Raw genomic sequence first — 27,789 nt, 5'->3', positions numbered from 1 at the left:
TGGAGACTTCAATACTCAGCACGTGATGAGTGTAGTAGACAAAGATTAAGGCTATGAAAGATCTAAACAGCATAATAAGGCAGATCTTCACGCACATCCATCACTACATTCTAACGATAGAGAATACATAACAGTCACAAAAATTGTTCATATATTAGGAAAACATCAGTAGGTCCCATACAAGAAAATGAAAAAGCAAAAGGGCACTTCCACCTTGAACTTTAGAAGCTTCCTGTCATGTTAGAGAACCTTGTACAGGATTGTCAGAGCTCCTTTATTCATAGTAGTCAAATCTGGATGGAGAGTGAATAAGTGAACTAATAGATTGGTAAAGTGCAATGGTACTCAGCAATATAAAGCAATGAACCATTCATTCATGCAATAAAATGGGAAAATCTCAAAAATTCCTCACTGAGTGAGATAAATTATATACAAAAATGTCCATACAGTTTTATTCCATTTAGGTAAAACCTTAAATATATGCAAAATTAATGGTGCTAGAACTCTTCTGGGGAAGAGAGGGATTGACTGGGAAAGGACGTAAAGGAGCTTTCTAGAGTAACAGAAGACTTCTGCATCTTGATATGCTTTTAAAATTATGCCTCAATTAAAAAAGTTAACTTTGGGGTAAAAGGGGAATGCAAACAGATTACAGAATTTCTAAAAACTAATGATAATAAAAATACTACAAATCAGGACTTGTGGAATATATTTCAGTCAGTGAGCAGAGGAAAATTCATAGTCCTGAATGCCTATATCAGTTGTTAAAGAAGAAAATTCAACTGAGGAAACTTTAAAAATATTTTATTGGCTTCATTAAGCGATTGATAAATTGGGCTGCATCCAATCTAGCAGATAGAAAGCAGTTCCAAAGAGCTGTGCAAGGTGAAAGATTTTTCTAGACCAAAGTGAGCAGGAACAAGGAAGTTACACTGGCTTTTGCTGATTGGTGAAAGTGAGGGTACCGTCCTTAATGGAGCAAAGGGAAGTCTTGGAGTGTAGTAAAATAACTTGTGCTGAATGGGCAAGTGCTGATAGGATGACCTGGGACTGCTTTTTCTGGGAGAGCTGAGCATAGAAACGTGGTAGATTTTGGTTTGCTGACATGAAGCTTAGCTTGAGTAACTTCATCCTGGGCCTAATCTGCTTGGTTTAACCCAGTAAAAATAAAAGAATGAAAATAAATAAATTCCCAACTCAGAAAGTGAAAAAGGACAGCAAAATAAGCCAAAAGAAAACAACAAAAAGAAAATACTGAAGATAAATGTAGAAATTAATGAGTTAATGAACAGAAACACTGTGTATCTAATTAATGAATCAGTCCTGGACTTTTGGGGGGAAATTGACAAAATAAATAGCTAGATTAATCAAGGAGGAAAAGAGAAAGCAAAAATATACAAAATAAGAAATGACAAGGGGGAATATAACTTGATACAGAGGAAATTGAGAAAATTTTGCACCCCTCTATGCAAATAAATTTGAAAACCTAGATGAAATTGATTATTTCTTAGGAAAATACAGTTTAAGAAAATTGACCTCATTAGAGATTAAAAAGAAAAAATTTAGGCAATTTCCATAGAAGAAATAAAGAAATTTATCAAGGAGCTATCCTACAAAACACCAGGCCCAGGTGATTTCATGGGGAAATTCTGCAAAACCTTCAGAGACCATATATTCCCAATGCTACATGAATTTTTTCAGAGCATGCAAGATGAAGAAAAACTCTAATTATTTTTATGAAGCAAAAATAGTACCAATTTCTAAACTTGTTAAAGATAGAGCAAGAAATGAAAGTTACAGGTAAATATTTATGGATATTGATGCGAAGTCCTAAATATTGTGCAATCTCTAACACCATATTAAGAAAAGATATGATGAAGTGAGGTTTACAGTTGGAATACAAGGATAATTCAGTATTGGGAACTCCTCTGATAGAATTCATTATATTAATAGGTGAAAGGAGAAAAATCATTCTCTATAGATGCTGAAAAAGTCTGTGACAAAATTCACCTCATAAAAACTGTTGAGAAAACAGAAATGGGAAAGAATGGGGACCTTAACATGATTTTGCACTTAACATACATAGATACACACACCTTAATCCTGAAGCTAGTGTCTTAATAGGGAAACATTAAGATGAGAAACAAAGCAAGGGTGCCCTTTGTCTCCACTATTTAACATTGTGCTGGAAGTGGGAACAGATACAAACAGAAGAGAGAAACAATTATAGGCATAATGATGGGGAAAGAAAGAAATTGCTTTGCAGTGACATGATGATTTATCTGGAAAGCCCTAGAGAATCAATGATAAAACTATTTCAAAATAATTCAGCAAGATTGCAGGATATAAAATAATAAAGCTTTGTATACTCAGTAACCAATTAGTATAACAAAAGGGAAAATCACATTTGCAATAGCAACAAAAAAATAAATAAAATACATTCCTAGGGATTTGCTTTCAACATGAATTGTTTAAAAACCTGTATGAAACAAACTATAAAACATTCCTGAAAGACAGAAAGTAAACCTAAACAAATAGAAAGAATCCCGTGTTCTTGGTTAAGACATCTCAACATCTTGAAGATGTCTCTTCTTAAATTAGTAGGTTTAATGAGATCCCAATAAAAACACCAGCAATTTTTTGATATAGAGCTAAACTAGTTAATACTGAAGTTCATTTGGGAAAATAAACATGCAAGAATATCAAAACATTAAAGGGAAGACCTTTGAGGGGGGCCTGGCCCTACCAGTAATCGAAATATACTAGGAAGCCTCTATAATTTAAAAAGCAAGATATTGGCACAAGAATAGAGACACTTGGGGCCAGCCCCATGGCCACGTGATTAAGTTCACGCGCTCTGCTTCAGCGGCCCAGGGTTTTGCTGGTTCAGATCCTGGGCGTGGCCATGGCACCGCTCATTGAGCCATGCTGAGGTGGAATCCCACATGCCACAACTAGAAGGACCCACAACTAAGAATATACAGCTGTGGAGGCTGGCCCCGTGGCCGAGTGGTTAAGTTCTCGTGCTTCTCTTTGGCGGCCCAGGGTTTCGCCAGTTCAAGTCCCGGGTGTGGACAAGGCACTGCTCGTCAGACCATGCTGAGGTGGCATCCCACATGCCACAGCTGGAAGGACCCACAACTAAAAACTAGGTACTGGGGGGCTGTGGGGAGAAAAAAAGAAAAAATAAAATCTTAAAAAAAAAGAATATACAGCTGTGTACCAGGGGGCTTTCAGGAGAAAAAGGAAAAATAAAAAATCTTAAAAAAAAAAAGAAAAGACCAGTAAAATAGTATAAAGTCCAGATATGGACACAACTACATATGGAAAGTATGTAATCTAGTACTTTATTAAACTGGTATTTCAAATCACTAAAAGAAAATAGACATTTTAATAAAAGATGTTGGCACAACTAGATACCATTTGGGAAAAATAGTATTAGATCATTCTTTGCACCATACATAAGAATAAATTCCAAATGAATTAGACATCTAAATATAAAAAACTAAAAATAGAGGAAAATATGGGTGAATTTTTCTATTCCATGATATAAGGAAAAATTTTCTAACCATGATTTAAAATCAAGATACAATGAAACAAAATACTGATAAATTGTACTACATAAAAAAAAATTTTAATTTCATGGCAAAAGACTAAGCAAAATCAAAACTTGCCATATATTACAGACAAAGGGTAAATTCCAAATATAAAGAACTTCAAAAAAATGTTTAAAAGACTAGAAACCCTAAAGAAAAAAAGGCGAAAGATAAGAACAGACAAATTGCACACACATGTAAAAATACAAAAATGACTCAGTGTAAAACTATACTGTGCACATCTTGGTTTTTAATGCCAATCCCCACTAAAAAGGATGAGAGCTCCTTGAGAAAATGGTTGATTTCAGGGCTGGAGCAGCATAGGTACAAAATGGTCCTGGAATACCTTTTTTATTGTTTTTTTTGCTGAGAAAGATTTGCCCTGAGCTAACATCTGTTGCCAAGCTTCCTCGTCTTTTTGCTTGAGGAAGATTAGCTCTGAGCTAACAACTGAGCTAGTCTTCCTCCACTTTGTATGTGGGTCGCTGCCACGGTATGGCTGATGAGTGGTCTAGGTCTATGCCCAGGATCCGAAAACCCCAGGCCACCAGAGTGGAGCATGCTGAACTTAACCACTATGCCCTGGAGCTGGCGCCTGGAATATCTTGATATGCCACCACGTAAGGCAGTACTCAAAAGTTGATGGAGGTCAAAAAATGGGCTGGAGACATGAACAGACATTTCTCCAAAGAAGATATACGGATGGCCAATAGGCAAATGAAAAGATGCTCATCATCGCTGATCATCAGGGAAATGCAAATCAAAACTACACTAAGATATCGCCTTGCACCCATTAGAATGACAAAAATATCTAAAACTAATAGTAACAAATGTTGGAGTGATTGTGGAGAAAAAGGAACCCTCATACACTGCTGGTGGGAATGCAAACTGGTGCAGCCACTATGGAAAACAGTATGGAGATTCCTCAAAAAATTAAAAATAAAACTACCATACGATCCAGCCATTCCACTACTGGGTATCTATCCAAAGAGCTTGAAGTCAGCAATCCCAAAAGTCCTATGTACCCCAATGTTCATTGCAGCATTATTTACAATAGCCAAGACATGGAAGCAACCTAAGTGCCCATCAACAGACGAATGGATAAAGAAGATGTGGTACATATATACAATGGAATACTACTCAGCTGCAAAACAGAACAAAATCATTCCATTTGCAATAACATGGATGGACCTCGAGGGAATTATGTTAAGTGAAATAAGCCAGCTACAGAAGGATAATCTGTGTATGACTCCAGTCATATGAGGAATTTAAAAATGTGGACTAAGAACAGTTTAGTGGATACCAGGGGAAAGGTGGGGTGGGGCGTGGGCACAAAGGGTGAAGTGGTGCATCTACAACATGACTGACAAACATTAATGTACAATTGAAATTTCACAAGATTGTAAGCTATCAATAACTCAATAAAAAAAATTTTTTTAAATTAAAAAAAAATTGATGGAGGCATGTCAAAAGGACACAGGGGCCAGTTCAAGGGGATCCCAGTAGCCAAACGTGGGACAATTTAAGCCCCAAAATAAATAATAAAGAAGTAATGGATTATAAACCATTGAGGAAAAAAATAGGAGTTAGTGAACCCATAGTGATAAAGAATAGGTAGATCTAAAGGGAACGATGGGAGGATGTCCTGCTGACTGGTGAAGGAGAACTAGAAGTAGAAAAGCATTTTGTGGCCATCATAGTAATGTTTGCTTTGGCCGGAGTTACTGGATGCTAAATTTAGGGCTGGGGAGGGATTTCCATGAGAACAGAAAATTTGTGTGTTTTAAAGTGTGTCTCCATGATTGCTTATTAGTTGCAAGGAGAAATACGCTAAATATACTGTAGAAAAGCTGAACACTTTGACACAGCAATCAAAATTAACGTGACCAGTGAGGGGCGGATAGGCATCTTGGGCCTCTGGATGTATCTTCTGAGAAGGATACATGACTTGGGTAGGCTTATGGGCAAACATCAGATGAACCCCAAATGGGAAATGTGTTAAAAAGCAGGGAGAGGAGCTGCGTTCTTCAGAAATGATATTCCAGATTAAAGGAAGCTAAGGAGACATACAGCATGTGATCCTGGACTGGAGGGAAGAAATGCTGCAAAGGACATTGGGTCCATCGAACAGTGGATGGTAAATAACTGGAAAGTATCGTATTAATGTTAAATTTCCTGAAGCTTATAACTGTGCTGTAGTTATGAAAATGTTTTTATTAGGAAATGCACACTGAAGTAGTCTGGGTCAGAAAGACATAATGTGGGCAACTTACTCTCAGATGGTTCAGGAAAACATCTATATGTTTAGAGAGAAGAATAAAACAAGTGGGGCAAAATGGTAGTAATTGGTGAATCTGAGGAGAGTACATAGGATTTCATTGTACTATTCTTCCAGCTTTCCTGCAAGGTTGAAGTTATTTCCAACTAAAAAGTTGAAAGAAAGAAAGAAAAAGACTACACTGCCATACCACTTTTCATCCATCATATTGGCAAAAAAAATCAAACACTCTCACTGTTGCTGGTGCCAATTCCAAATGGCAAAATTCTTAGGGGAATTTTGGCAGTATCTAACAAAATTACATATACGTTTACCCTTCTACCCAGCAATCCCACTTCTGAAAATATACCCTGAAGGTATACCTTAAGCAATTAAAAAATATGTATGTGCATAAGTTTGTTCATTGCAGCAATATTTGGAACTGTAAAGCATTGAAAACTACTACATGTCCAAACAATAGATTGTTTGAATAAACATCTGCACAGTGGAGTACTGCAGCTGAAAAAAGAATGAGGGAGATGTCTATGCACTGAAATGGTGTGATTTCCAGGCGATATTTCTAAATTAATGAAAGTAGAGGACAGAAGAATTTAGTGTGTGGCCTTTTGTGTAAGAAAGAAGAGGAAATAAGGAAACATGCATAAACCTATTTACCTTTGCAAACATACACAAGAAAGATGAACCAGAAAGCAATAAAGTTGGTTACCTGCCTACAAGGGTGGGTGGTAAGGCGGGGAAGGAAATTACATTTCTCCAAGTTACCCCTTTTTGTATAGTTGTTTATATTTGGAAGCAGGGTGATTTTTTTTTTTTTTTTAGATAATCCCCAGAAATGAAATTAATTCAATAAGGATGGCAGGGGAGACTAAAAAGTAAAAGCAGGGCAGACCCAACTTATTTCAAATCAGTGACATAAGCACATTGAAGGAGGGCAAAATAACTAATCCAAGTAACTCCTCACCTCAGTACCCTGTCCCTCAGTTTGGGGAGAAGGGACTACAGAGAAATTCTAAACCCAAAGTTTGTTTTTTGTAGCAATATGGATATTGTGCTTCTGAAACCATTGAAATGTATAGAAGGATTGAGCAAATGAGTAAGTGTTATTTTGTTGCAAGCCAGGGTTTTCACTATGGAAGAAGAAAAACACAAATACTGCATTGGAATTCAAGGTAGAAGTATGAACTCATGGTTTTCTAAAGTACATGTGCGTACATTATCACATAGGTGTATGTGTGTATATTCCAACTCAATGCACTGAAGGACACAGTATCAATGAGCTCACGGGGCACCTAGATCTTTATTTCTACTATCATTCCCCACTAAAAGAAACCAAGGCTCTTCAGAGAAATGGTTGATTCCAGGGCTGGAACAGGAAAATGAGTATAAGCTAAAATAAGCCTAGGATATCTGTTTTTTTGGCTGAGGCTGATTTGCCCTGTGCTAACATCCATGGCCGATCTTCCTCTTTTTGTATGTGAGCTGCCACCACAGCATTGGTGCCACTGGCAGACCAGTGGTATAGGTCTGCACCTAGGAACCGAACCTGGGCCACCAAAGCGGAGCGCGCTGAACTTAACCACTAGGCCACCAGGGCTGGGCCAAGCCTAGGATATCTTATTATGCCAGAGAGTAAAGAATTGCTCAGAAAATGATAGGGGCATGTCACAATGACACTGGAGTTGGCTTGAAGAGGTTCCCACTGCCCAAATCTGGGATAGTTTGAGCCCTCAAATAATTAAGGACAATAATGAATTATAAATTATTGGGAAGCAGGAATCCATGAGTTAATACCCATAAGAGAAAAAACAGATGTTCCTGACAGAAGAATGCCAACTGATGAATATGGAAAGATTCTGGGGTTGGAAAATCATAGTTAAAGATTGGACCAGGCCGGCCCGGTGGCGCAGTGGTTAAGTGCACACATTCTGCTTTGGCACCCCGGGGCTCACCAGTTCAGATCCTGGTGACACAGACACAGCACTGCTTGGCAAGCCATGCTGTGGTAGGCATCCCACATATAAAGTAGAGGAACATGGGCACACATGTTAGCTCAGGGCCAGTCTTCCTCAGCAAAAAGAGGAGGATTGGCGGCAGATGTTAGCTCAGGGCTAATCTTCCTCAAAAAAAAAACAAAAAAGATTGGGTGAGAGTCGTCATTGGATGCTAAATCTGGAGTGAAATTTTGATGAGCAGAATATTTGCATGGTCTTTAAGTTTCTCCCCATAGATTGCTTATTACGAGGGAAAATAGTAAAGACTACGGTGGAGAACCGGACCACAGCTAGACCAGATCTTCAAGCTTGGCATCACCAGTAAGGGGCAGATGGACATCGTGTAGTCTGGATTTGCTACCCTGAGAGATACAGCATCAGTTATGTAGTATTTCAGCTGGGGATGCACAGCCTGAATCTAATGAGAAAACCTCAAACCCAAAAGGAGGAAACTTTTCTTAGAAAAGGAGAGGAAATCTATGCAGAAGAATTCCAAATAATTTGTGTAGATACTCCATCCTCAAAGGAAGGGGAGCATAACTCCCCACTCCTTAAGTGTGGGCTGTGCATAGTCACTTCCTTTGAAAGAGTATGGTGTAGAAAAGGGTTAAGAGGAATTTTATAGTGGAGAAACCTAATGGGTACTACCTCAGGCAGGTGAGCAAGGTCAGCATCAGCAGTAATAAGTCATGGTGGTGGTGTGTGTCCTTGATATCATGTGATTCAAGGGACATTTGACCTCTGTGATTTGTCTCCCAAACAAACGTATAACCCCAGTCTCATCGTGAGGAAATTTTGAGACAAATCCCGTTGGAGAAACATTCAGCAAACCACCTGACCAGTGCTGCTCCAAAACTCAAGGTCATCAGAAACCAGGAAAACCTGAGAAATTGTCACAGCCAAGAGGAGCTTAAGGAGACATGACAACTAAATGTAATGTGAGATCTGGAACAGAAAAAGAACGTTAGGTAAAAATGAAGGAAATCTGAATGAAGTATCGACTTAGTTAATGGTAATAGATCAATATTAATTGTAGCAAATGTACAGTACTAATCTGAGATGTTAATAGGGGAAGCCATGGGATGTCTAGAAAATCTAGTGTATTTGCAAGTTTTCTGTAAATCTAGAACTAAAAGATAAAGTTTTTCTTTTTCTTTTTTTTTAGGAAGATTAGCCTTGAGCCAACTGCTTCCAGTCCCCCTCTTTTTGCTGAGGAAGCCTGGCCCTGAGCTCACATCCGTGCCCATCTTCCTCTCCTTTATACATGGGGTGCCCACCACAGCATGGCTTGCCAAGTGGTGCCATGTCTGCACCTGGGATCCGCACCGGCCAACCCCGGGCCACCAAAGCAGAATGTGCGCACTTAACTGCTGCACCACTGGGCCAGCCACTCTTTTTCTTAAAGGGGGGAGCTGTATTGTTAAAATATGTCAAATGTTAAGAAAAACAGTCTGCTTCCACATTAAAGACCTGAGACATGTAACAGGTGAAATATATGATACTGGACTGGAGAAAAAAAGACCTCAGTTGACAGAATATGGATGGTAGATGAAAGTAGTGGGTTAATGTTAAGTTTCTTGAAGATGATAGCTGAGCTGTGATTATGTAAGAGAATGTCCTTATCAGGAAAGGCACATTGAAGTAGGAGGCGTTAGTTCTCAACTGGGGTGGTTTTGTACCCCAGGGGACACTTGGCAATACCTCGAGGCACTTCTGATTGTCAGAACTAGGGGAGATGTTATTGCCAGAAATTATACTAAACATCTTATCATGCACAAGATAGCCTCCCATAACAAAGAATTATCTGGTCCAAAACGTCAGTATTGCCACTGTTGGGAAACCTGAGCTATGCAGCTAGCCCTGATTTAGAGATAAAGGGCCTTGAAACATGCAGATTACTCACAAATGGTTCAGGGGGAAAAAAAAAATGGAGAGAGAGAGGAATAAGTAGGTCAAAATGCTAATAACTAGTTAATCAAGGTAAAGGATATCCAGATGGTCTTTGTGTTACTAAAATTATATAAGTTATAAATAATTTCCAAGTAAGTAGTTGAATATTCTATGGTAAAAATAACCATCTATTATTACCATCTTTAAATAAAAGAAAGTAGAGAGAACATAATCTTATAATAAATAATAGTCATTTAAATTTAATAAATTAAGGTTTATGGAAAAAAAGAATAGCTTGGGCAATAAACATAAGTTGACGTTTGCCCTTTTTATCTCCATTCCCCCAGATTTTCTTCAAGTTCATCCAAAAACTGACTTCTGTTACTAATTTCATTGGGAGATGAGGAATCACCATATGTTTTCACACTTATCCATTTCATTGCCTTATATCACAAGTTTTACTTAAATCATTAACGCTTTTGTATAACTATGAATAGTATTTACTGCTGCTCAGCCAGTCACTGTACTGTTTCCTTTCTGGTGTAACTTCTTTTCCTGGAGTTAATAATTGTCTCATTTTTTTTATTTAGTTAATATTAGAAGTGTCCGTTGCTTTTTTTCCCAAACGCTCCAACTGTGTCAAATACAAAGGTTCAGTTTTTACCGGGAGCCCCTCCAGAGCCGTCCTCCATCCGCCTTCTTTAAGATAATCTGGTTTTCTGGTTTTCCAGGCCTCCTGTACAGCTGTCACCCTAGAACATCCCTTTTTATTGTCTTAGAAATGCCCTTCACCTCTCTCCTGTGTGGGATCTTCCTCTTTCTTCGTTACTTTGATGTTATAATGAAGCATATCTTCCAGTGATTTCCTGAGAAAAAGTGAATTTAGGAGCTAAGTTTTTTGAGTCCTGGCATATCTAAAAATATCTATATTCTACCATTGCACTTGGTTGATAGTTTGACTGGATATAGATTTTTTAAACAGATTTATTGAAGTAAAGTTGACAGAAAATTAGAACTATACATCTTTAAAGTGTACAATTTAATAAGTTTTGACAAGTGTACACTCCTGAGACCATCACCACAATCATGATAAAGAACATCACTGAACATTTCCTCATGCCCCCTTACAACCTCTCTTTCCCACCCCTGGTCCCCAACCCTTCCCCAGAGAACTACTGATCTGTTTTCTGTCACTAACATTAGTTTACATTTTCTAAAATTTTATATAAATAGAGTCATACAGCATGTGCTCTTTATTTTACTCTGGTTTTCACTCAGCATAATTATTTTGAGATACATCCATGTTGTGTGTATCAATAATTCATTCCTTTTATTGTTGAGTAGCAAAATGGAATCGTATGGATACACCACAATTTGTTTATTCATTCACTTGTTGATGGACATTTGAGTTGTTTTCAGTTTTGAGCTATTAATGATCATATATATGGCTCTGTATAGAAATTATACTATTTCATTTCTCTTAGATAAATACCTAGGAGTGGAATGGGTGGTAAATTGTGTATATTTATCATTTTAAGAAACTGCCTGTTTTCCAAAGTGCTTGTACCATTTCGCTTTTCCATCTGCATCGTATGAAGGTTCCATTTGCTACACAGAGGATTTTTTAAAAATTTTAACCGTTCTAATAGATGTGTAAGAGTATCTCGTGACTTTAATTTGTATTTTCCCAATGACTAATGGTGTTAAACCTCTTTTCATGTCCTTATTTCCCATCCATATATCTCCTATGTGAACTGTCTGTTTAGATCTTTTTCCTTTTTTTTTTTTTTGAGGAAGATAGCCCTGAGCTAACGTCTGCTGCCACTCCTCCTCTTTTTGCTGAGGAAGACTGGCCCTGAGCTAACATCCATGCCCATCTTCCTCTACTTTATATGTGGGACGCCTACCACAGCATGGCTTCCCAAGCGGTGCCATGTCCGCACCCGGGATCTGAACTGATGAACCCCGGGCTGCCAAAGCGGAACGTGCAAACTTAACCACTGTGCCTCCAGGCCGGCCCACCTGTTTTCTTCTATAATTAGGTTGTTTCAGTTACTGAGTTTTGATAGTTCTTTATATATCCTAGATACAAATCCTTTATTAGATATATGATTTGCAAATATTGTTTTCCAGTCTGTGGCTTGTCTTTTTCTCTTAATAGTGTCTTTCAGAAACTAGAAGATTTTAATTTTGATGAAGTCTAGTTTATCAATTTTTTTCTTTTCTGGATCATACTTTTCATGTCATATCTAAAAACTTTATGCCTAACCTAAGATCATGAAGATTTTCTCCAGTTTTTTTCCTAGAAGTTTTCGCTCTTACGTTTAGGTCTGTGATCCATTTTGAGTTAATTTTTGTGTATGATGTGAAGTATGGGCCAAAATTCTGTTTGTTTTTTTTTACACGTGTTTATCTACTTGTGTCAGCACCTTTTCATTGAAAGACTGTTTTCTCTACTGAATTTTTTTACCCTTGTCAAAAATCAATTGACCCACATACGTGTGGGTATATTTCTGGACTCTGTTCTGTTCTGATTGATCTGTTTGTCTATCTTTATGTCAAAATCCCACTGCCTTGATTAGTGTAGCTTCCTTATATGTCTTGGAGTCAGGAAATGTTAAGTCTTGCAGCTTTGTTTTTTTTTTTCAAATTTGTTTTGGCTATTCTAGGTCTTTTGCAGTCCCATATCAATTTTAGAATCAGCTTGTCAATTGCTACCAAAAAAGAAAATCTGTGATTTTGATTAGATTATGTTGAATCTATAAATCAATTTGGGAAGAATTGGCACTTAACAATATTGATTCTTTTGATCCAACAATATTGGTTCTTCTGTACATCTCTCCATTTATTTAGATCTTTCTTTAGTTTTTCAGTAGCATTTAGTAGTTTTCAAGGTATTGGTCTTGCACATCTTTTGCCAGATTTATTCCTAATTATTTCATATTTTTTAATGGTATTTTTTAAAATTTCATTTTCTGGTTGGTTGTTGCTAGTATATAGAAATACACCTAATTTTGTAATATTATTTACTGTGTCCTACATCCTTGCTAAACTCACTTGTTAGCCCAGGTAGCTTTTTGTATATTCCATCAGATTTTCTACATAGACAGTCATGTTGTCTGGGAATAAAGATTTATTTCTTCCTTTGTTTCCAATCTGGATTCCTTTATTTCTTTTTCTTGCCTTATTGCACAGGCTAGAACCTCTATTATAATGTTGAATAAAAGTGACAAAGGCAGATATACTCATCTTTTTCCCAGTCTTAGAGGGAAAACATCCAGGTTTTCACCAATATACTAGCTTTAGGATTTTTCTAAATGCTCTTTATCAGGTGAGGAAGTTCTCTTCTATTCCTAGTTTGCTGAGGGTTTTTATCAGGAATAGATGTTGGATTTTGTCAAATGCTTTTTTATACATCTCTTACAATGGTCATATGACTTCTTTTTTATTATGTTAATATGGTGAATTTATTGCTTTTGAAATGTTAAATTAGCTTTACATTCCTGGGATAAACCCACTTGGCAATACTATCTTATTCTTTTTATATGTTGTTCAATTCAGTTTACTAAAATTTTAAGAATATATGCATCCTGTATTCATGAGGAATATTGTTCTGTAGTTTTGTTTTTGTTTTTTGTGGGTTTTCTCGGTAAGGAAGATTGGCCCTCAGCTAACATCTATTGCCAATGAGTTCTGTCATTTTTATAATGATGTATCTCAGTATAGGTTGTGTGTGTGTGTTTTTTTTTAATCATTACGCTGGGCTTACATGGTGTCTCAATATAGAAACTCTTTCTTTTACTCCTGGAGTTTTTGTTGTTTTTTCATTCCTTTATATAATTTTTCCGCGTCTTTTTTCTCTTTCTTGAATATCTCTGTTCTTTGGATTTTGGATCTTCTGGTTTTAACTCATATCTTTCCTCTTTTATTATCTAGCTTTCTGTCTCATGTATACACACACATGTGTTTTTTGAACGATTTCCTTGATTTTACTATCCATTTATTGAATTTATTGTTTGCCTCTTCTGTTTTTAAATTCCAAGATCTATCTTGTTCACTGATAATATTCCATTCTTATATCTCTGAAGAATTAATTTCATTTTTTGAAGTTTCCTTTTGTTCCCTGCATTGTTTCTGTTTCCTTTAGATTCTTCTTTCCTGAAGATTCATTTTTGGTCTTTCCCATTCTTAGAGGCCATTCTCAAATGATTAGTGATCCTTGCCTGTCTGTTCATATTAAATGGTTAGTGACTAAGCAGGTGATGGGACTGAATGTGCCTGAGTTGGGCGTGGTGACTAGTGAGATTCACTGTGGTGGCTGGTTGGTTTTTAAATCTTCTCTCTGGTGTTCTGCACTTTTACTGAGATCTCTTTAGGTGTGGATATGTTTTTGTTGTGCTTAATATGTATTGTAGGTCTATCTGTGAATTCGTGTTTTCATTATTTTTGTAAAGCTCTCAGCCGGTATCTCGTTCAGCTTTACCTGTCTCAGTTCTCCATGTTCTACTTTGAGAACGTGTATCAGACATTTATTAGATCTTCACTGTCTCTGCTCTTTTAACCTCTTATTTTCCATGTTTCTGTTTTCCTTTGCTGTGTTTGGGTATTTTCTTAATGTGTATCTTTCATTTTCCCAGTTCTTTTTTAGCCATGTCTCATCTGCTGTTCGTCCCATCCATTGAGGTGTTTTGAGTTTGTTCTTTTTACTTACAGCAGTTATGTTTTTCTTTTGTTTTTTTTTAATAAAGATTGGCCCTGAGCTAACATCTGTTGCCAATCTTTTCTTTTTTTTCTTCTTCTTCTCCCCAAAGCCCCCCAGTACATAGTTGTATATTCTAGCTGTAGGTCCTTCTGGCTCTGCTATGTGGGATGCCGCCTCAGCATGACTTGGTGAGCGGTGCTAGGTCCTCGCCCAGGATCCGAACCAGCAAAACCCCGGGCCACCAAGGGCAGAGCACACAAATTTAACCACTCAGCCATGGGGCCGGCCCCCGGTATTTCTCATTTACAAAAGTTTTATTTGGTTCTTTTCAAATCTGCCTGATTGCTTTATATTCCTTTGCTCATTTTTCAGTAATATTTTTCTTTTTAATCGGTTCTTGAATGGTTATTTTATATTCTGTCTCTCACAAGTCTGGTACCTAACTATTTGGAATTCCTCATCTATTTCTGCTGACACTTGGCTTGTGGTGGATTGCTTATTGTGTGTTTGACATTTGATTGGGCCCTCATATTTGATAAAATCTGTGGCAATACTGAAAGCCCTGAATTGTAGGTGATTATTTCTTGAAATGGTTTAGGATTGCTTTTGCTGGTGGCAAGGAGCACTAGTGGCCTAGGGGGATTTCCTGACCATCTAGGGTAGGGTAAGTTATAACCTGAGACACCCTCAGGAGGACAGGCCTGTGATTACAAAATCTCAGAGAAGCCTCTCCACCCAGAGCATGGGCAGAAAAGGCTCCCTTGTAGGTCATCCTCTTGGCTTGTAGTCCAAATTTTTTTCCCACCCACTTTGCAAATTTTGTTGAAGTTGCAGCCACCTTAGAGGTTTTGGTCTGATGCAGGAGTTTCCAGTTAAGTTCCCCTACAGTAAATAAATGGTAAGTTTTACATAGGATAAAGTGATTACACTTCATATGTGTAGTTCACAAGTATTCCATCCTAATCTAAGAAAAAATACTTAAGGAACAATATTCCCCAAGTAGAACACAGCGTCCCAACTAGTGTGTCCTGCATTGTGTGTATGTCAAGATATTCATTCCTGCGATACTTGGGACAGTCAGAGGCCTCAGGCTGGGTGCATCCAGGGGCTTATTCGCGTTGCATTGTATGATGATCATTTTCTGTGTGTTGAAACTGTGGAAAAGGTCAGAGAACATTTCTCTAGAACAATTTTCCTTGAACATGATTTGGAAAAGGTTCAAAGAGGCCTTAAAGTAAAGAAAATTTCCCAGTGTTAATGGAAACAGCCTCTAATGAAACCAGAATGTTCATAATAATTAACCCCCTGAAATTTCAAAATTATATTCCGTGACAAGTAGAGTCAGAATAAGATATTTTACACTGACATTTAAGGGTCAATGAATATGTCATTAGCTGCTAACCAAGCTGCCTGTAAAGTGGACAAACTTGTATGAAAACTATGGGTATAAAAGATCATCTTTGCATGGAGGTGGGCTGTATGAATTTGTTAGAACTTAGAAGGCTAGCCAGTGTTTAAGTATGTATTCCAGGCACTGTGATAAATATTTCATACTGTCTTTCCATTACCCTCAGGGAGAATAATACGTGAGTTCTTTACTCTGGCTTTCAAGGGCCCTTTGTGATCTGGTCATTGCATCCTCCTCCAGCCTCATCTCCCACCTTTCAATGCACCAAGTGTATTCCAGCCTGGAAGTCTTTGTCTTGCTCTTTCTTTTGCCTAGAATATTCAAGTGGCTGCCTTCTTTGTCCTCAGGGTCTTTCCTCACCACTCAATCTCAGTTGACTACCCAGGCTTAGTTATTTACTCTGTCATCAGATGGCATTGCTTGAATTTCTCCCGCCAGTAGGCTGTAACCTTTGAGAACCGTGGATCTTGTCTGCTCTGTATGCCTCTCTGTCGTAGCCTCGTTACTGTGAGACACACAGATGCTTGATAAAGAGTTGGGGAATGTGAGTGAAGAAGAGAGGAAAATCCTAAGGTGCCCAAGTTCACAGGTACTAGATGGCAAAGCTGGGTCTCAAGCCTAAGCCTGTCAGACTTCCGTGTCCTTAGCACCACACTTCATCTGACCCAGGACTGTCCCATTCCCTCCCACCTTACCAGTTCAGAGTGTTGTTAGGCTTTTCCTTTCCAATTGCCTTCAGAGTCTTATTTATTCTTTTGAAATCTCCTGGTGGTAGCAAATTTTGATTCTTTGAAGATACGTTTGGTTTATAGAAATACCAGGAAGTTTCTCAGAACTAAATCTGCTAAATTAGCTAGGGAAAACTGTTGGGGGACGGGAGAATAATTCTAAGTGATCACAAACAGTAGGTTTTTCTTTTTAAAATTGGGTCTAAAGGAGAGCTCTGAAAGAAAGTTGGAGGTTGTGGCAATATTATTAGAACATGTGTACAGCCTCCCAAGGGGACTTTTTTTTTTTTTAAGGAAGGTTAGCCCGGAGCTAACGTCTGTCCCCATTTTCCTCTACTTTATATGTGGGACACCTGCCACAGCATGGCTTGCCAAGTGGTGCATAGGTCTGCACCCAGGATCTGAACTGGTGAACCCCGGGCCGCCAAAGCGGAACGTGCAAATTTAACCGCTGTGCCACTGGGCTGGCCCCCAGGGAACTTCTTAAAGTAACAGTATTGAGCCAGCCCTGATTCCTAGCAGTTAGAGTCAGTGCGCTCTGCTTCAGTGGCCTGGGATTGGCTCCCAGGCACAGAACTGTTACACCACTCGTCTGTCAGTAGCCATCCTGTGGTGGCAGCTCACATAGAAGAACCAGAAGAATTTACAACTATACTCAGCGATGTACTGGGGTTTTGTGGGGGTGGAAGGGAATAAAAAGATTGGCATAGATGTTAGCTTAGGGGAAAAAAAGAACAGTATTCATTTGGGTATATGATATTTCTGTTGTGTGGATTAAGAAACCCATTTTGTTACTTTCATAATGATAGCTGATAGAAGTGAAAATCAGTTTCCTGTCTCAATGCAAATGTTTAATTACTGGCATATCTGAAAATGACAGTTTATTCAATACTAAGAGACTCATCTTCATGGTTGTGTCTCATCAAACTTTGGACAACAGATTTCAGCTCTCTCACTGGTCGTGTTAAGAAGTTAAACTAGCCAGAAAAGAAATTATGCATAAAGTGTAAGATGATACAAAAAAAATGTTAACTGAAGGAAAAGAATAAGGAGAGGTGACAAACTCTAAAGATTTTTTTGGTTAATAGTTTTCACTCTATCTCACTGTATGTTTACTGATGGTTTGATTTTTTTTTTTTCATTTCACACATTCTGGTTTTTTTCTCTTTGTGGTCTCTTACTTTCTGTTGACTTTCCTCACTAAACTTGAAGTTTTGGAGTTTGTTTCAGAAAAGGTTGGGGTGGCAATATTAGTTTGCAGTTTTTTTGTGACTTGAGTGAGGAAACATCTTTTAGAGGAGCATTAATAAGTAGCATTCACTAAAGATGATATCGTTTCTTTGTGCCTTTCCTTTGAAAAGGAAATAATGTTTAGCTTGAGATAATTGGATTTTTTTTAACCATTGTTTATGTTAAAGGAGAAAAATGAGGGGGTTGGCCCCGTGGTTAAGTTCAGTGTGCTCCACTTTGGCAGCCCAGGTTTCCAGGTTTGGATCCCGGACATGGACCTACACCACTCGTCAGCCATGCTGTGGCAGCATTGCCTATCTTCCTCTTTTTGCTTAAGGAAGATTGTTGCTGAGCTAACATCTGTGCCAGTCTTCCTCTGTTTTGTACATGAGATGCCACCACAGCATGGCTTAATGAGCAGTGTGTAGGTCCACGCCCAGGATCCAAACCTGTGAACCCCAAGCTGCCAAAGCTGAGCCTGCAAACTTAACTACTAGGCCGCCAGGCTGGCCCCTCCACACAGGTTTTTTGTTTGTTTTTGTTCTTTGTTTTTTATTTTTCCTTTTTCTCCCGAAGCCCCCCAGTGCATAGTTGTGTGTTTTTAGTTGTGGGTCCTTCTAGTTGTGGTATGTGGGATGCTGCCTGAGCATGGTCTGATGAGCAGTGCCATGTCTGCACCCAGGATCCGAACCGGCGAAACCCTGGGCCACCAAAGAGGAGCGCACGAACTTAACCGCTTGGCCACAGGGCCGGCCCTACAACACAGTTTTTTAAAAAAAGAAATCCTATTATCTAAACTTTTTATAGAGAAGTGACACACCTAGTTTATGGCAAAACTTGAATTACATGATGATGTGCTGATTCCCATTCGGTATTCTTGCCATCATCATTGTTCTTTTTAGCTAACACAGTAGCTAATAGATTTGTTCCTCACCAAAGTGGAGGGCTCCATTTTGACACAGACATTTAGCTTTTCTTTATAAAATACAATTATCATTTCTCAGGGCTAGATTTTCGTTTTTCAAATCTCACGAGCCGACATTCCAACTAAGGTCTTTTGGGGGTGTGTATGAGCGCTGTGTCATGTATTATTGACTTCTTCTACTTTTAAGACTGAACCTTCTTCACAGTCCGGAAGGAGAAGAAGAGACTCGTTCGGGATGTTTGACGGTTATGACAGCTGCAGTGAGGACACAAGTAGCAGCTCCAGCTCTGAGGAGAGTGAAGAAGAAGTTGCTCCCTTACCTTCTAATCTCCCAATTATCAAAAACAATGGACAAGTCTACACTTACCCAGATGGCAAGTCTGGCATGGGTGAGTAGAAACACTTCTGCCGTCAGGGGAACAGCCTTCACCTGTCATGCAGCTTTATCTTTGAGAGTGTATTTGATTCCGTTTCTTCTCTCATTTCCCTTCCTAAGAATTTTTAGAGGGCAGTTTGCAGAAACACAGTCTGAAACTTGTGGGTCTAGATCAGATCACTGGGTTTGTGTTGGATCTCTTTATTTTGCCTACCTACTACCTCTGGTGGAAAACAAGTAGAACGAGATGAAAACAAAAGGCTGTTTAGAAACTTAATGTGGACTTAAATTCTGTAGTTGGTTAATAAATCCCTGTGCAACTTAAAGCATGTAGGATAGTAGACTTACAGAGTTGGAAGAGACTGTCAAGGTAGGTCTCCTCTGTAACAATTCCTCCTAAGAGGTTTTCTGTTTAATATTGCCAGTGTGATAGGGTATCTCTCATTACCAGAATATTCTTTATATTGAACCAAAATTATCCTTGCTCTTTTGTCTTTTGGTCTTAATTTTGCTCTTTGAATTATTAGAATAATTCCAGTCCTCGTTACAATGATGTCTCTTCTCTTCACACTAGAATGCTTAGTTCTAGTTTGTGTCTTGGGTACATTAGTAACCCTAGTTGCTTCAGCCATTTCTCACAGTATCACAGTGATTTAATTCTTCAACATCCTGCTCACTTTCTTCTGGGGATACTTCAGATTATATGGTGTAGGGTGACACCTTGTCCTGATTTGCCTGAGACTGTCCTGGTTTTAGGATTGAAAGTCCCACGTCCTGGAAAAGACCTCAGGCAAAGGGGTGGCCCCGCTGTGTGATGAGGGCACGGGGCAGCTCAGCCTGTATCTCCCTGTTTCAGGACATTGTGTTTCCGTTCATACCAGCAAAATTGCTTTAGCTTTTTTGAAACTAATACTGAATTTGCAAATAACTGAAACCTTTTGATCTTTACCACACAAACTAAACCAATTTAAACTAATCTTAGGCTTTTGCAGTTGATTTTTTAAACCCAAGGTGTAAGATTTTAAAGATCCCCATGTAACCTTTTTCTTAATAAATTTTGGTCTTAGAAATTTTTGATTCTTAATTCTGTCATCTAATATTGAATGCTGTGTCATCGATAATAATGCCCTTTAGGTCTTGTTCTAGACTTTTAAGTTAAGTAGCACAGGGCCTGGTACAGACCATATCAAAAAACTTGACTTCATTTATCAGGACCCACTAGGGGTGGTCATCCAACCAGTTAAAACCTACCTAAGTGTCTTCTACTTAAGCTTAAACTTCTCAGCCCTTTATTGACAAAGCTACATGAGAGATTGTATCAAGTGTGTTAACTCCTACTAATAGATAGCTTGCCATGATGTGGTTATAACCCCCTAGTCTGGGATTCTTATCACAAAAGGAAATAAGGTTATTAAAGTTTTATATGTGCCAGACTCTGTTTCATATACTAGAGATAGAGATGAACGATACAGAATAAAGTCCCTGCCCTGATGGAGTTCACATTCCTAGTCATGAGCTCTAGTTTGACAGGTATAATTCTTGGCAAAGATACTCTGTTCCCTTGGGAGCACAGTTGTTTTACCAAGATGATCACAAACCTTTTTAATAATGTGTTGTAGAATTTTACAACAGAGAACCATTCCGCTTTTTCCACCTTAGACACCCTTTGTTCCTCCCTAATCTCCTGGCACCTTATCTTTTCCGTGATTTCTCATAGATGTATAAGTACTGGTTAAACTACAAGTCCCTCCAGTGTTACCCATTTGCGTGGAGATTTGAACCCACTCAGACAGTTGTTTGCTATATTATTTTTTTTTCCAACTCGATTTCTGTTTATCTTTTTTTCCAACTCTATTGAAGAACAATTGACAGATATAATGGTATATATTCAAAGTATACAATGTGGTGATTTGATGTATGTATATATTGTGGAATGATTACCAAGATCAAGATAATTAACACATCCATCACCTCACATAGTTAACTGTGTGTGTGGTGTGAACACTTAAGATTTACTCTCAGCCACTTTCAAGTATAAAATACCACATTATCAACTGTAGTCACATGCTGTACATTAGATCCTCACAGCTTACTCTTTTGATCACTGAAGATTTGTACCCTTTGACCTACATCTCCCATTTCCCCCTCTTCCCAACCTCTGGCAACCACCATTCTGTGAAATAGGCTTTTTTTTTTTAAGATTCCACATGTAAGTGATACCATACACTGTTTCTCTTTCTCTGTCTGGCTTATTTCACTTAGCATAAGGCCCTCCAGGTTCATCCATGTTATCAGAAATGACAGGATTTCCTTCTTTTTCTTATGGCTGAAGAATATTCTATAATGAATAATATTCTGTTATATATATAAATATATACCATATATATGTATTACCACATTTTATTTTATTTATTTATTTTTAAAGAATGAGAATGCTTTTTCTTTTTTTTTTAAAGATTTTATTTTTTCTCCCAAAGCCCCCCAGTACATAGTTGTGTATTTTTAGTTGTGGGTCCTTCTAGTTGTGGTATGTGGGATGCCGCCTCAGCATGGCTTGATGGGCAGTGCCACGTCCACGCCCAGGATTCGAACCAGTGAGACCCTGGGCCCCCGAAGCTTAGCGCGTGAACTTAACCACTTCGCCACGGGCCCGGCCCCGATTACCACATTTTCTTACCCACTCATCCATCAAAGGGCATTTAGGATGTTTCCTTATCTTGGTTATTGTGAGTAATGCTGCATTGAACATGAGAGTGCAGCTAATCTCTTCGAAGTACTGATTTACAGTCAACTAATTTTTTTTTTTGAAGATTTTTTTTTTAATTTTTCCTTTTTCTCCCCATCCCCCCAGTACCTAGTTGCATATTTTAGTTGTGGGTCCTTCTAGTTGTGGCATGTGGGATGCCGCCTCAGCATGGCCTGATGAGTGGTGCCATGTCCACACCCAGGATCCAAACCTGTGAAACCCTGGGCCATCGAAGCTGAGCGCGCAAACTTAACCGTTTGGCCACAGGGCCTGCCCCCACACAGTCAAATAATTTTTGACGAGGGCACCAGGAACACACATGGGGAAAGGATAGTCTCTTCAATGAATCGTGTTTGGAAAATTGGACATCCACATGCAAAAGAATGAAACTGGACCACTATCTTACATCGCTCACAAAAATTAACTCGAATTAAAGACTTAAGACCTGAAACTGTAAAAACCCCCAGGAAGACATAGGGGAAAAGCTCCTTAACATTGGTTTTGGCAACGACTTTTGGGGTAAGACACCAAAAGTACAGGGAACAAAAGCTAAAATAAAGAGAGGGACTACATCAAACTAAAGAGTTTCTTCCCAACGAAGGAAACAGTCACCAAATTGAAAAGGCAACCGACAGAATGGGAGAAAATATTTGCAAATCTTGTATCTGATAAGGGATTAATAAAATAGATAAAGAACTCATTTAACTCGATAGCAAATAAGTAAATAACCCAATTAAAAAATGGGCAAAGGACCTGAATAGACATTTTTCCAAAAGAGATATAAAAATGGCCATTAGGTACATGAAAAGGTGCTCAGCATCACTAGTCATCAGGGAAATGCAAATCAAAACCACAGTGAGATACCACCTCACACCTGTTAGGATGGCTCCTATCAAAAACACAAGAAATAACAAGTGTTGGCAAGGATGTGGAGAAAGGGGAAGGCTTGTACACTCCTGGTGAGAATGTAAATTGGTGCAGCCATTATGGAAAACATTGTGGCAATTCCACAAAAAGTTAAAAATGGAACTACCGTATAACTCTGCAGTCTGCTGCTGGGTATGTACCTGTTTGTCTTTTTTGAGCTTGTGATCCTTGTTCTTCTAATTTTGCTTTTCAGATTATTGTCCATTATGCTGATTTACCAAAGAGGCACAATAATAGTTAGAGTTCTGTTGCCTTCTTCCATCACTGAATAATGGAGCACTTACCTCAAGCTTGGAACCCATCCCTTTTTTCTCATCCTCTGAATATAACTTAAGAAAATCTTCACATTGCCCTTAGGATTTTTCCAGGAGTTGGCTTTTTTTAGGTTTCACTCTTTGCAGTGTTTTAAAGGCTTGTGCTGTACTTTGAATTAATCCTCAGTGGCATTGTATTTCTTTTCATCTTTTGTTTATAATCCTTTCAAACACTGGAGCTCATGATGTGTATGAAAATTCCTGGTGCTGGGTGAGCACTAGGAAATGTTAGTTGAATCTGGCTTACATTTGTGTGTCTTTTGACCCTTTTTAAAGTCTTTCTGACCTTGAGCTATTTTCGGACCTTCTGGACCCCCTAGCCATGGCATCATACCAGTCTTTTTCTCTCATTTTTGTGTAGGTATTTTATCATTTGTGTAACAGATAGAAGAAATTTTCTCTTAAGGAAAACTTTTAAATTAAAACCTTTAGACAGTTGGAGAAATTATTAAACTGTTAGGTAAAAATTGGTGTTATTATATTATCATAATGCCCATGTTTTTATTTTGTTAATTAGCTACCTGCGAAATGTGTGGGATGGTTGGTGTGCGAGATGCTTTTTACTCTAAAACAAAGCGTTTCTGCAGCGTTTCATGTTCAAGAAGTTATTCGTCAAACTCCAAGAAGGCAAGCATTTTGGCCAGACTTCAGGTAACGGTACAGAGACCTTCGTATTCTTTCTGTCTGTCGTTTCTCTGGCTTTCACCGTTGATCTGTCATTTGACTGTGATTCACTGCATTCCACCTCTGCCCAATTGGCCAGTTGTCATTTTACACCCCACGTTTTTAGGAAATAGGTGAGTCCCAAAGTTTGTTCAGTCTAAAAATTGAACAGCTATTATAAATAGATAAGACATACTATCCAGAATAAACTGTGAACTGTTTGTGTAAGTGAGTTAAAAATACTTATGCTTTTTCTAAACAAGTATAAACATAATAAACAACTTTTTATATATAGAAATTGAATCCATTTTTCCCCCCTTGTTTTCTTTTGAGTTAACATCAAGGCAGAATCTTTCAACATTTGCGGGGAAATAATTTACCCTTTGGTTTTATGTTCCCATCATCTTTGCTTTGTAGTTTAGATTACAACCCATATGATACCTTGACCAAATGTATTTGGTTAATCCAACTGACCTTTTTGAAAACATTCATGATATGGAAAAAAAAATCATCTTTCTTGAAACAGACATCAGTGCCTACAAAATGACTGAAGATTTGATGATTTGACTAAGTTGTTGGTATTGTGGCATAGAAACTTTTTGAAGGCATTATGTAACTGATTTTTGTAATGTATTTTACTTGAGTGATCACATTTTTCTTATTCTCATTTAACTTATTGTGATCATTACATAGCACTGAAAGGATTATTTAAATCCCCCAAATTAAGGAAATACATCACTTAGATGTATTTCTATATTTCAGATAGACAGTACCTAAAGATCCTGAGCAGTGGTCTGTACCCAAGTGGATGGCAGTTTGTCACACTGAATTTGGCCAATGATCATTTTGTCATTGATCTTTTGCATTAGCACTAAAGGTATAAACCTCAGTCACTTGCTCTTTAAACATTAAATTGTCTTCTCTTACCATATAAATAGCAATGCTTGGCAACCTGCATGAGTGAATAACCAGTGGTTTTATCTAGTATAAGAAGGAATCATGTATCCACCACAGCCTATATTTTAACATCTTATGGGGTGTAATTTTTTATTAACATATTAATTTGCATATTGCTGTTTTAGTCTGTGCCAGCTCTGCTACCCATATTAGAAATCTACATTGTAGCAGAACTCCAGAAAAGATTTCCCATGTTAAAATTCTTTGTGTATTTCCTCCGCTTGAATAATTTTCTAAACCCTCGATGTTTACTTAAGCAGAATGAGTAGTGTGCAATCAAGTTAGTTTTCAGTGTCGGGGAGGATGAAAAAGAATCCTATTTACTTAACTCTTCTTGTTTTAGGGTAAGCCTCCAACAAAGAAAGCAAAAGTTCTTCAGAAACAACCTTTAGTTGCTAAACTAGCCGCCTATGCTCAGTATCAAGCTACCTTGCAAAATCAAGCAAAGACTAAAGCAGGTAATATGGGTGAATGCAGTAAAGGTGAAATATTTGATACTGATTCATCTGGTTTTAATTAGTGACATTTTAATTTGGGATTCTGGTTATCTAAGCTGTTTCTATGCCCTGTTAACGCATTATGACATTAGGCTTCCTGATGATGGTTTTGGTATCAGTAAATTATTCTAGAAGAGAATAGTTGCATTCACAAGTTCTAGTACTTGTGGCAATCTCCTTAATATTAATGTTTTTTATTTGGTTTATTATTTATTTTTTATGTACTGATTCTCTACGCCAGGATGGTAGAGAGCATTGTGGAGATAATTGGCAAAGAAGTAGGACATTTAGCAGGCTTCAAAGGGGTTGGGGAGAAGAGAGTAATAAGAAGAAAGGACCATTTCTAATGGAAGATTCTTAACAGGAGTGCAAAGGTAAAGAGGTAAGTAGGGAGAAAGGCAGTAAATGTATTAAATGGTAGATGCTGGATGGACATGTCACCAAGGTGCACAGTAAGAGCTGCGTGGGAATAAAGACGCAAAGGCAGCCATGGCAGCGTTTGTTAGCCTGAACACCTCTGCTCTCCGCTGTTCTCTGCCTTTCCTAACTGGAGAGCTCTTACTCACGTCCCGAGGAGCACGTGTTGTGTGAAGAATACTCAAACTGCTGTTTGTTTGCAAATATGATGTATCCTAAAGTTCATGTTTCTCTAGAGAAGTTCTTTAATCCTTACAGAAAAAAAGAAAACTTTCTTTAAAGGTGATAAATTAATTTCATATTATTTTGCATTTTAAAGTAATAGCCTTCTTATGAAGATTTAAGCATTGTAATATATCTACCTTTGTTTTGTTTCAGCAGCAGTCTCTATGGAAGGTTTCAGCTGGGGCAACTACATCAATAGCAATAGCTTTATAGCAGCTCCAGTTACCTGCTTTAAACATGTGAGTATGGAATTTCTCACCTTGTATTAACATACTTCCTAGTTGATTAAATCTGAAGGTACATAACACCTAAACATTTTATCCTTAGAAGGTTTTTATCTTACACGTTGCAGTGGAAATGTCTTTTTTTATTAATTATTATACTTATTAATAGCTAAAAATAACTTCAGTAAGTTTTGTAAGTAAAACCTTAGTATAAAGAAATTGCAATCTGAAATTATTTTAAACCAGGAAAAGTACTCTTCTCGTCTGATTTTCATATTAAGTTGAATCATATAAAATTGCTGCCTTTGTATATCAAAAGTGGTTGCTAATGTCATGTGGTTCAACCTAATAGAAACCATCCATCATTTATATTACCTAAATCTTTGTGATTTGACCTGATAATTCAGAAAAGGAAAGCTCTTTCTTCGTTTTATTTTTGTCTCCAAATGTAAAATCACAAAAACAAAGAAGAAACTATTAGTAATATATTCTTATGGGCTGAAATATGTGCTGTATATCATGGAAAACCCTTTGCAAGATGTTTTTAGCAAGTAAATTGTTACAGAACATCTGAAATAATTCAGAATTATGTTAAAAATATACCTAATGATAAGTTCTTTCCTTTTGATTCTATTCCTTTTGATTCAATTATCTGAGTAATTCTGTCCAATACTTTTTTAAACCTGACTATAAGTTTAATTTATATTTAAAGGTTCTATCCGCTACTGACCATGTATAAGAAGAAAAGAGAATTTAGTAAATTAATGAATGAAATTTTGTTTGCACTTAGCATTTTGTTAAGGCTTTACTTTTAAATAACAGCATGTGGACAGAACTGAGCTTGGCTTCTTGCTATGGAAATCCAAATGAATTTTCATTCATTCACGGTCAATAAGGGATCTTGATCAAGGTCAAGAATATTAATTCAGTGGTAGAAATATAAATTAAAGCTGAGTTGATTCATTTGCAAGTCTTCTTTCTTGAAACTACGGGTGTTAAGTCCTTAGTTGCTCGCGTGCTGACTATCTGAACCAACCTAAGTGGAATCTTACTTTATCTCAGTGTGAAGTAGGTGATTTATTTTACTGTAATGTCTAATAATAGGGTCACATTTGTGAGATGTATTAAATACACAGCAGCAGCAGCTTTAAAGGGAACTACAAAGCAAATCTTTCTCTCCTCTGTGGGATAGTTCCTTCTGGTACTAAGAAGCTCAGGACTAGATTAAGTTCTCAGCTGTGATAATTTATTGCAGATTCCTGGAATGTTTGTCTGTTGTCTCCTTCAGAATAGCCTTTATCTCTTTTCCTATCTTTATTTTAATAGTCTGTTTTTTATGTTTTAATATCATAAACCATGTCAAGCTATTTTACCTAAGTAGTCAGGATATTTAAAAAATAGCATTTCAGAGTCCCAAAAACATCACTTTTTTCATGTCTTTATCTTTGAATAGTAATACTATATTAAAGTTCTTTGCAAGAAAATCTCTGATACTAAAATTGATTGATTTTGTTTTTGAGTTTGCTTTTTTAAGATTGAACTGTTGTCTGATGAAAAATAGAGCAGCTAACCTTAGCTGGATTATTAATAATCATACTGTGGAGCCTCCTCTTTTTTGCTCAGAATTGAGGCATCTGTCACCCTGTGCCTTCCTAGTCCACTCATCTTTCTTTACTGCCTTCTCCTTATCAAATA

At 37.6% G+C, this 27,789-nt stretch overlaps 1 protein-coding gene across 32 annotated transcripts in view; it reads left to right on the top strand.

Moving 5' to 3' along the window:
* Positions 1-27,789, top strand: part of MBTD1 (mbt domain containing 1) — a 67,576-nt gene that overhangs the window by 10,438 nt on the left and 29,349 nt on the right. For 6 of the 32 annotated variants that reach the window (XR_011422966.1, XM_070226310.1, XM_070226305.1 and 3 more), the window contains 4 exons: positions 18,936-19,137; positions 23,629-23,768; positions 25,075-25,189; positions 26,024-26,109. Coding sequence is in view for 27 of the 32 variants with exons in the window: in XM_070226310.1 (XP_070082411.1) it covers positions 18,984-19,137; positions 23,629-23,768; positions 25,075-25,189; positions 26,024-26,109 (495 nt within the window). In the remaining 5 variants the exon portion in view is untranslated. The remainder of the gene's footprint in view (positions 1-18,935; positions 19,138-23,628; positions 23,769-25,074; positions 25,190-26,023; positions 26,110-27,789) is intronic. The other 26 variants (XR_011422970.1, XM_070226331.1, XM_070226327.1 and 23 more) reach the window with 7 other exon arrangements.

This window comes from Equus caballus, chromosome 11 (assembly GCF_041296265.1).
Source record: "Equus caballus isolate H_3958 breed thoroughbred chromosome 11, TB-T2T, whole genome shotgun sequence".
NCBI classification, from domain to species: Eukaryota; Metazoa; Chordata; class Mammalia; order Perissodactyla; family Equidae; genus Equus; species Equus caballus.
Note: the sequence above shows the minus strand (reverse complement) of the source record. Positions and strands in the feature narration are given on the sequence as shown.